General features: G+C 40.8%; 2 protein-coding genes across 3 annotated transcripts; one reads left to right on the top strand and one right to left on the bottom strand.

The window, feature by feature from the left end:
- Nucleotides 1-203: 203 nt before the first annotated feature.
- LOC111230801 (intracellular hyaluronan-binding protein 4-like) lies at nt 204-7,460 on the bottom strand. 2 transcript variants are annotated; one of them, XM_022757629.1, is made up of 9 exons: nt 7,373-7,460; nt 3,517-3,756; nt 2,757-2,937; nt 2,186-2,326; nt 2,013-2,084; nt 1,834-1,914; nt 1,012-1,186; nt 533-721; nt 204-382 (listed from the first exon to the last, which is right to left on the bottom strand). In XM_022757629.1, exons 2-9 carry the CDS (start codon nt 3,746-3,748, stop codon nt 317-319), a joined length of 1,137 nt encoding a protein of 378 aa, XP_022613350.1. In that variant the 5' UTR covers nt 3,749-3,756; nt 7,373-7,460; the 3' UTR covers nt 204-316. The 2 variants fall into 2 exon arrangements, with proteins under 2 accessions (XP_022613350.1, XP_022613351.1); XM_022757630.1 differs by lacking the exon at nt 7,373-7,460 and adding an exon at nt 3,850-3,878.
- znf367 (zinc finger protein 367) lies at nt 7,073-10,092 on the top strand. The gene is made up of 5 exons (XM_022757632.1): nt 7,073-7,605; nt 8,457-8,607; nt 8,932-9,051; nt 9,531-9,669; nt 9,822-10,092. Exons 1-5 carry the CDS (start codon nt 7,327-7,329, stop codon nt 10,078-10,080), a joined length of 948 nt encoding a protein of 315 aa, XP_022613353.1. The 5' UTR covers nt 7,073-7,326; the 3' UTR covers nt 10,081-10,092.
- Nucleotides 10,093-10,102: the final 10 nt, after the last annotated feature.

Genomic DNA, 10,102 nt, shown 5'->3' with positions numbered 1-10,102 from the left:
GTCCATTGGTTTCACAGTAAGACACTCCTTTTGCCCAGCTGAGGACAGTTGTATTATATTTTTCACATTCCTCACATTTTGTTATAATAGTCCCAGTGTTTTTATAAAAAAAAAAAAAAAAAAATTAAAAACTTCAACAGCTCCAAGATAAACTTGCAGAAGCATTTATTCTCCAGGAGTCAAATGCTGAACAGTGCCTTCAGTGCAATAGAATCCCAAATCTTAAGAACAGCAGAAACATGAAAACAGTGATTTCGATCGTGTTTAGTGCAACTAATTTTCCTCACAGAAGGTAAATGAAGAGAAATGTACTCAATTATCTTCCTGTTGGTAGTGCTGGGAAGTCCTCTGGGTCATCTGGGTTAGGGGCCAGATCATCCTCCTAATGAGAAAACAGACGTTACCAACTCTAATCAGATTATGCATATTTATTTAATATGAAGTCTTTTTCCTAATATTTTATACACACACATATACACACACACGCATATATATACGCATTTATCTCCTTAGCTGAGAGTGGAGAACATACCCTCTCCAATATGGGTTTAGGTCTCTCTGGGCGACTGGTCGGACCACCTCGTGCTCCCCTTCCCCGACCCCCACGAGTGGGGCGTCCAAGACTCCCAAAATTGATGTCCAGAAGGGAGGTGATGTCATTCACAGACCTTCGGAGAAAGTTGCCATCGTCCTCCATGTCCTCCAGAGTCTCCTTGAGGTTCTGAAGGTTGGAGGCAAACGCTAAATATAGTCCAAAAGACAGTTGAACCTGACAGGTACAACAAAACTCAAGATCTCCATTAACCACCTGTCTGGTCGGCAATTTCCTGATGATTTTTAGGTTGCAAAGTGCTAATCACAGGAAAGACAACCTCAGCGCCACTCACCATTTGACTAGTTTACACATTCCTGAAGGACTTGAGTCTGTATTGCTTTAATCATGGCTGGACTTTCATTAGGGTTTCAATGTTTTCTTGTGAGCAGATTCTATTATGCGCTTTACATTCTCACCTCCAGGTGATTTGACTGGTGGATGACCTTGGCTTTGGAGGGAATCTTGTTCTCGGCTTTGCGGATATTAAACTCTGCCTTGGGACGACTCATCTCCTGCACGGCCTTCCACTCGTCGAGGGTCATCTCCATAGCAACCTGGACCACCATCTCTCCGTCCTCCTCTTCCATTGTTCTATCATAATTGGGGACAAATTAATTCTGTCAGTCCACTTACAAATGAAGAGATTTTTAGGTTTGTTTTTCATTAAAGAATAATTAAAAAAAAAAAAAAAATCTTATGAGCAAAAAAAGCTTGTGGCATTTTGTTGGGAGCCGAGGGATATATTAAATGTGTCACTGCAAAGACAGCAAAATCCATTTTGGAAACACTGATCATAAACAATAAATGTATTTTTGAAAAATATTAAGCAGGCAGATTTCTTGGCATTTTTATAAAGTCTATATTAAATATAGACTAAACTTTACACAGAAATTTGCTTTTGTTTCATCCTAAACTTTAGGAGCTTTTGCACGGTTACAAATGTGATCAACACTGCATGTTGTTCTAGGGTTCAATAAGCAAAAGTTAAAGAAAACCCTTAACGTGTTCTGTATAACATCAGGTCTTAAAGTAGACTGGCTAGATTTTTTTTTTCCCCCATCTCTTTATCAGTTTATTGATCTTAAAAAACACAGTTTGTAGAAACTACCCCCACATTTTAGATTGTCTAATTGTTACGCACTTAGAGACTGGTCAGCTGTCACTCTTGACAGATGAATTTGTCATTGAGCCAGATGATGTGGTTGTTTTTAAGCAAGGTACTTATGTGCGTCACTCACCGATTCTGATTCTCTTCATCTGCAGGTATTTGGGGCTCCTCAGATTTGACCGGAGTGTCAGACGTCACCTCCATTAATTCACTTCACAAAAAGGTACAAGAACAGAAGCAGAAATGCCTCTCTATTGTGCCCAAGTTTAAAAGTTGTCATCTCCATGTTGATAATAAAAGTTCACTTACCTTGCAGCTTCTTCAACACAGCCCCAGTTCCAGGGTCCTCTGCCTCCTCTCTTTTCCTCAGGAGATATGCCTCTGCAATGAATGTTAGAAAAGTTGTCAATACACCACTATGAGAGAAATCAACAAGGGCATAAGCTTTTTTTCCAAACAGCTACATGAACAAAAATGCTTACGTTCCATTGTGTCGATCATATTCTCTCTTGCCCCTCAAGTTGAAGCTGTCCTGGTTCCTTGTGTATCCACCACCTCTTGCTCCTCTCCTACCTCTGATCCCCCCTCTGCCTCTGGAGTCAGTGTCTGCATAATAGGAAGGCCTGAGGAACAAACATAAAAACTTTATTTCCGCTACAGCGCCTATGTCTCCAAGCCAGGTGGTAGAGTCTTCTTCTAGGCACTGGTCACTGGTTGTGTCTGATTTTTTTTGAGTATCGTGTTCATAAGTTTCTGCATATCAGACCAAGCAAGACTGTGGCAGCAAAGTGTGTATTGAATAGAGCAAGGGTGTGTTTCATCACTTATGAACTTGTCATTTTATTGTTAAGAAGAATTTGTCATTTCTTCTTTCAAAAGTTGAAGTGTTGTTTCAAATAACATTACTTAGTTAGGGGGGAATGGGTATAAGGAGTTCATGTGTGAAGTAAGTCAAAATAACATTTTAAAACTAATCAAAAATCTTGATTTAATTTTTAAATCGGTGGTGGTGCTGAATAAACAGAGTGCATGTGCTTGTATTAGAACACATACTTAGAGGTTGAAAACTCCTGTGGGTACGCCTCTTGGTTGGCCCTACGCTCCGCGACGGCAGCCCTCTTCATGCCCCTCTGGGCCTCCTCTCTGCCATCTCCACTCTCAATCACTGGCCGAGGACGTGTCTGCTGTTGCTGCTGCTGCTGCTGCTGCTGCTGCTGCTGCTGCTGCTTACGGACTGAGGACAGCCACTCATCAATAAAGGCCACTTATTACAGTCTACAGTACAACAAAAAGTGCTGGCTGGATATTTGAATCTTCCAGTACTCCCTTAGGTCCCAACCTTGATTATAAAAACATTTCCAGTCTCCTGCTTACAACCTCTATTCTGCAATGAAACAGGTGTATCAAACCACTGCTGGAAAACAAGGGGGAAACCAAAAGTCCAGTCACTTTGTAATAGTAAAAAGGGGAAGACTGCACATACATAACCTTACAGTTTTTTTAATATGTTTGTAGATTTATTTTTCATCGAATCAGTAGATAGTTCATTCTCATGTCTGGGGTTAAAGCATGCATTTACATAGGCAGTTTTAAATGTTATAAAATCATTTGGCAACACAGCCACCTGAAACCCACCCTGACAGCATGCACATGTGCTTCAACAGCCTCGCTGACCTTGCACCATCAGCAGCTGACAAAGCCTAAGCAAACCGGCCACTTGGCTGGACTATGCAATCTAGAAATACTAGCAGCTGCCAGAATCGTTTGGATTCGGGGTGTGTAACGACAATGCAGCCGAGCGTGTGGCGCCCACCTGGAACTGGTTCTTGACCATCCGACGCGATGGGGAGGCGTCTGTCCTTCTGAGATTCCCTTTGCCCAGGTTTCTTCTGCTTTCCTTTCTTATCATCGTCCTTCTTCTTCTTCTTCTTCTTTTTCTCCTTCTCCGTTTCCACCTCGTTGATCAAGTCGAACGGATCCGCTTCGTCATCCAGAAGATTCCCGAACCTGTTCGCCACAACGCAACCGTAGGCGTCCGGCAGCATTTTTTAGCCTGTGGTACCACAAAAAAAAAGCAGCGTTCAAAAGACAACTCCCTTCTCACACTCTCAATGCTTAACAGCAAGAATAAAACTCAAGTATCCACCGTTTTCCTGTCCAGGTACAACAGCTTCCACTGTGAACATCCAACAAATGCCCCAAAGAGTTTGTCCACACTTTTAAATGTTTGCACGTGTGGAGTCAAACGACGCCACGCCCCTGTGTTCATCAATAGGCTATGCACTAATCAATATTCATTGCATAGACTTGGCTCAAATCCTCGACCAATGCAGGTGGATTATTCTCTGCTTAGTCAGGAAGTGTTACTCGAATATTGGCACAGGGACTGAAGTCAAAAGGAGTTTATTAAAAATAAAAAAATAAAAAAAACTTATTCTAGACAAAAAAATTGCATTATATTACCATTTTGAAGCTAAATGAATGCCCCTCGCTTAATTTTAAGATACTAGATTAGCAAAATTAAAAATTAAATTGTATATTGTTTCCTATTAAAAGTAGTTAACCTTAGTTTATCGATAAAAAGCTAAATTAAAAACAAAACAAAAACACTATGCGTTCAGTGTTAGTGCCAGTGTTAGTGGTTTCACATTTTCTCAGAGGAGGTTTAGCTAATTTTAACATTCACTAATGTTGGCTGTTACTACTTAAAGCTGGCTAACATCTGAGGTAATTATGGCGAAACTAGTATTTTGTTTGACAATAAGAACCCCAAATTCTAGTATTTCGGTCTGACAGTAAACTGTTTCATTAACTCATCCTGACAGGCTTCTGTTCCGGATACAGTTTACGTTAGCTCTGACTAAATTCTGCTAATTTAATTTTATAGGTCAATAGCTAGGTTTCTTGTTTGTGCTCGCTGCTTGTGTTATTGCAGCTAGTTCAGCTAGCTGCATTAGCATGTTGTGTTAGCCCTGACTTAGCTAAAAGTAGAAACAAGTCATTAGTCCTGTCTTCCTATAAGTTCAGTGACAATGCTTATTTGTCTGACCAGGCAACAATCCAGTTTGTTCGTCTGAACATATTTGGTGGTAGTAAGACTTTTTTGTCATTTAAGTTTTTATACCATCAACATTTGGACATTATACAAAAACACAAATAGTACAAATGTGAAGTAACACAGGGTTGCTTTCCATTGCTGGAGCCAGCTCTTGACAAAACACAAACAAAACACAAAACACTGTTGCTACCAGTGTAACTTAGGTAAAACAATGTTTTTCTATCCAAAGCAAAAGATCTCAAACTAATTATTCCCTCCTGTTTCCTTTTACCAGTATCTTACTTTACTTGAAAAGTTATTTTATTTTCAACATATTATATTATGTGTGACTGTAATAGTTATATTAGCTATAAGGTGAAGCTTTCTACACACCCATCGAGCAGCTTCCTGAAGGCCCATGTGTAGGCTACTTTATGAGTAATCAAGTATGTCTGCTTTCATTTAAATAGACATTTGAGCAAGTAATTATCTCAGTTGTGCTTGGGAATCTGTGATCATTTAGTAGCATTAACTTTTCCAGGTCACTGCAAAATCTGAAGAATATTCCATTTAAGTCTTCATATTCGCATGGCCTTTATAAACTGTGCGGCTTGCGCTAAACTGTGTAGATGTCTATTGTACAAATAACGAAATTAATTTACTTCCTTTCCATCTGAATTGGTCTCTGAATGCTCAGATCCATGTATTCCAAGTGTAAAATTAGATAAACATACCTCAAACCTGATTAAGCTGTGTCATTCTCACCAGCAGGATGAGTCAGGATATATTTTACACAATGAAATTTAGCTTCATCTAGTGGTCAGAGTGGAAAGTTCAAGTCTGTGATGTCAACCTACACCATCTCAACATACAGAAGGGTTGGGGGATTCTTTTAAACTTTGTATCAGTGTGACAGTATTAATGCATATCAGGAAATATCCGATCCAATTACAATTCTGGACATAATTCAATCAGTACAAATTCACTGTTACTGTAAATAGCATTAACTATGTATATACTGTTTATTACTGACAGGGTATATATATATATTTTTTTTAATATATTTTTAATATTGTGGGTTATATCTTCATTATTATTTTATTATATTTTGTATATGTGGAATGGAGCACTGCAACATAACAATTTCCCGCAGGGGATTAATAAAGTATTTCTGATTCTGATTCTGATTCTGCTATACCACAAAGAACGTAGTGTATGGGCACCAAGAAATTAGGTCCTATAGGCATGTTTTTACCTTTATGTTATGTTTTCAGTCTTTCATAATGTTGTTCGTTATTATGGCCTACCTTTTGCTTTGGTAAAATAAATTTTCATGCTATCTTCCTGTTTGACTGCCTCCTTGGTGTATCTGCAATTTCATGTCCAACCTTCCCTGTGAGCTGGATCCCACATGATACATTCATATGTTTGGTTCTGACTGCTGTTTCATTTATTACGTCCAGTCCCCTCTGGGATGAGCATGACTACTGATAGTTATGCTGAACTTGATAAAATAACATGTCTAGTTTACCTGTTCAATCTGTTTCAGTTACACTGCTAAGTGATCTGATGTTCTTCTTTTAACAGCAACTCTTTCAGCTGGAATGGCGAATGAAAATCCTGTTTGTCTTGCATCTGGATCTTTAGATCTATCTGTATGAATGACAAAAAAACTTTTATATACGTTTGATACTTTTCTTCAACAGACACATTTCCTGTACATTTGTGTATCTTACTATTCTTAAGCATATAAAAAAATCAGGAATAACGGAATAACCACCATGATGTTGTACACTAATTTAAGACAAACATATTTTCAAATAGCCCTTAGTTTCTATTTCTTTTAAGTCACACAGTGCACCCTTTGTTCAAGTAATTCCGCCCTATAATGATTACGTAACTTTGGCGCCTCTGAGCCACCGTTTCCTTTCCCTTTAAATTGACCAAAAATGTAATAACATAAACAGACTCCTCAGCGCGGGAATGGTCTATTCATCGGCGGTGTAAAATTACCGCTCTTCTCTCTCATTGGCTCCGTCGTGGCCGAACCTGCAGAGCGCTCGTCTTCATTGGCCTATCTTGATGTCACCGTGTGAGTGCGCGCATTAAGTGTTTAAATCTCATTGGACAAAAACGTCGTGACCAATCAACGCTTTCTGTTCTGCCATTGCCGTTTTGGCTTGCTACGTAGACGTTGGCAGCCATTGGTTTCTTTTGACACGTGGGATGAGATCCCTACAGTCGATTGGCCAGCTCCTCAGGCGCGATTTCCAACGCGGGACAATGCTTCTGTGGGCGCACACAGGTCAGTTCAGACGACCCGCTGCGACAAGAAGGAAACTTACAATCATCTTCATATCTGACTGTATCTTCAGAGGATACTTTGTTGCGAAGAACGGATCCAAGATTTTTTTTATTCCTCTTTGGAAATGAAGGACATATTCACTCCAGATTGAAAAGCCGCACGATTCATGACTTTTACCAGCTGATTTTTTTTTTTTTAAAGAAGCAATCATTTAGAGTTCAAACTTTTACAGTTTCTTCGCTTGCTTTTGAGACTAACACCGACATTTTGACATCCACACGATGGCCGATAACAAGCACCCGCATGTTATTTTCTGCAACGACTCACCCAAAAGAGTTTTGGTGTCCGTCATCAAGACCACCCCGATCAAACCCAGAAAAGCGGAAGCCCTTACGCCGACAAGCCCCGGTTTTAGCGACTTCATGGTGTATCCGTGGAAATGGGGGGAGAACGCCCACAATGTGACCCTGAGCCCGGGCTCAGTGAGCGGGGCTTCGTCTCCTACCGGGACCCAGACGGCCAGAGAAGCGGACACGGCTCCCTCACCTGACCAGATGAAGGTACAAAGCTTATTTTAATCATTATGACTCTGCTTACAACGTGGCAGGACAGTCATTTTGTCCAGACTGAGCAGAGCTGAAAGGCTGAAGTCACTCCTCTATAGTTCAAGGTTGCTGACAACACTTATGCACTTATAACAACATTTGTAACGTACAACAACACTTAATATATGTGTAACTACTAGTGATAACATTAGTTGTTGTGAGATAGAGGGCATGCATGATGTTACGGACATCTTTTAAAACACAAACCATTCCAAAGTAAGTGGTCATAGAGGATTAATACAATATAGAGAAATATAAATTCATTGTTAAAGATGGGACTACTTAAAGCGGGGAAATTATATTTTGCCACAGCCTTAATATGGCCGAGATGGAGAGTCATTTAAAAAAACGCCCGCGCATTAGGGTGTGACATGGTGGATTTTAAACCCCCGTTACTTCCTGAATCAGGAGCAGCTGCTTATACATGACGCATTGTAGCGCGCCAAAAATGTAACCGGATGTGAATGATTTGTGCTGGTCAAACGTGCTACAATGTGACACGTGAGCCCATCGGAGGAAATTATGATTGATTTCATATTGCATCATATACAAATCAGTGGTAAAACTACGCATATACGTAATAAAAGCAGTATGAACATAATATGCCAGTTTAAATGATGCTCTCCTAACTTGATTCATATGTTGTAGATTTATCAGGTCATGAAGTGTGAAAGCATTTTGTACTCATATTGTCAAATCATACTTTGCTTATGGCTGCTGTTCTGCCAAAATGAAAAAAAGTGTTCTTAAGGTTGCAATTAAGCCAAGGTAAAAAAAAAAAAAATTCTGTGCATTCTTGCTGTCAGGATGGTATCCGCAGAGGCCGTCCACGGGCTGACACTGTCCGCGAGCTGATAAGCGAGGGAGAGACCTCATCCAGCCGTATCCGCTGTAACATCTGCAACCGAGTATTTCCCAGAGAGAAGTCTCTCCAGGCTCACAAGAGGACACACACAGGTGAGAGAGACAGCAAGGCAAACAGGTGGCTTGAGGAAAGGTGGAGGTGTTGTCATTGCCTAATGCCCTTTCCTACACTACCAGAAGAAGGGAAGATCATGTAAACACCTGTCTAAGCAAATGTAACAGTAGCACGCTGACTAGGAGGGGGCACAATTATGTGATCCACAATTAATCAACATATTCTACATTTTTTAAGCCTTTAGTGTTCACATTTGGAAATTGTGCATGTGTGTATCATATAAGCAGCACTATCTAATTACTTTAGACTTGTATAACCATAACAGTGCTGTTACCTTAACAATATCCTCTTTTGCCCCGCAGGAGAGAGGCCCTATCTCTGTGACTATCCAAACTGCGGGAAGGCGTTTGTCCAGAGCGGTCAGCTGAAGACGCACCAGCGGCTGCACACCGGGGAAAAACCCTTTGTTTGCTCAGAGAAAGGTGGGTTTTTAGAAAAGAGCTGTACAGTGATTTTACGCAATATTGTTCTTCCAAACAACAAAGTCAAACTTTCACTTTTTACGGTACTTTCCAATGTATGAAATGTGGCTCAGTTACTGTGACAGACTAGCTGTTTAACTGGCTGTTATATTTGAAGCATTTGGAAAGTACCTGAGAAACACAGAACAGACAGTGTAACTGTGTGTTATAATACAAGTGTAGTAGCTGCAAATCAGCACTAGAATTATCTGACTCATAACAACAATAAGATTTATTCACTATTATTCCGTCACTTAAGAAAAACAACCAATCCATTCTTACAGCCTTGATACATTACTGTGTGTTCCTGACAACAGTAAACCACAAAAAGGGTCATGCATTACACATCTTGGCTTTTCTAAAATCTTTAAGACTTAGTTTAATATTTGGGACCTTTAATGTCTTACTGCATTTATTCATACTTGTTGCTTTCTCTACAGGATGTGGCAATCGGTTCACCCATGCCAATCGTCACTGCCCCAAGCATCCTTTCTCCCGCCTGAAGAGGGAGGAACCAAAGGAGGGCCTGGGGAAGGCCCAGTCTGTGGATAACAAGGCTGTGGCAGAGTGGCTGGCAAAGTAAGTGAAGCCTGCACATACTGTCCCTCTTGAACAGGTGGACTGAGCCATAGTTTTATAAAGCATGCAGAGGGAGAGCTTTGAGATATCAAACATTTCATGTCATTTTCTGCTTACATTGTATGTTAATATAATCTTCTCCGTTTGTGCAGGTACTGGCGAACCCGAGAGCAGCGTGCACCTACAACCACCAAGGTGAAGCCACAGGGCAAGGCAAGAGCAGAGGACCAGGAGCAGCAGGATCCCATGGAGTTTCTCCAATCTGATGAAGAGAACGGGGAAGAGGAAGACACCGCAGAGGAAGAGAAGGGAAGCCAGGGAGGTGCCGCCAAGCGCCGCCTCCAGGAGCAACGAGAGCGTCTCCACGGTGCTCTGGCGCTCATTGAGCTGGCCAACAACCTGTCTGCCTGAACACCGACCCACTTCCTGATCC

The sequence above is a fragment of the Seriola dumerili genome, unplaced genomic scaffold (genome assembly GCF_002260705.1).
Source record: "Seriola dumerili isolate Sdu_G_001 unplaced genomic scaffold, Sdu_1.0 BDQW01000290.1, whole genome shotgun sequence".
In the NCBI taxonomy this organism is placed as follows: Eukaryota; Metazoa; Chordata; class Actinopteri; order Carangiformes; family Carangidae; genus Seriola; species Seriola dumerili.
The sequence above is the reverse complement of the archived record's forward strand: the minus strand, read 5'-3'. Positions and strand labels throughout refer to the sequence as shown.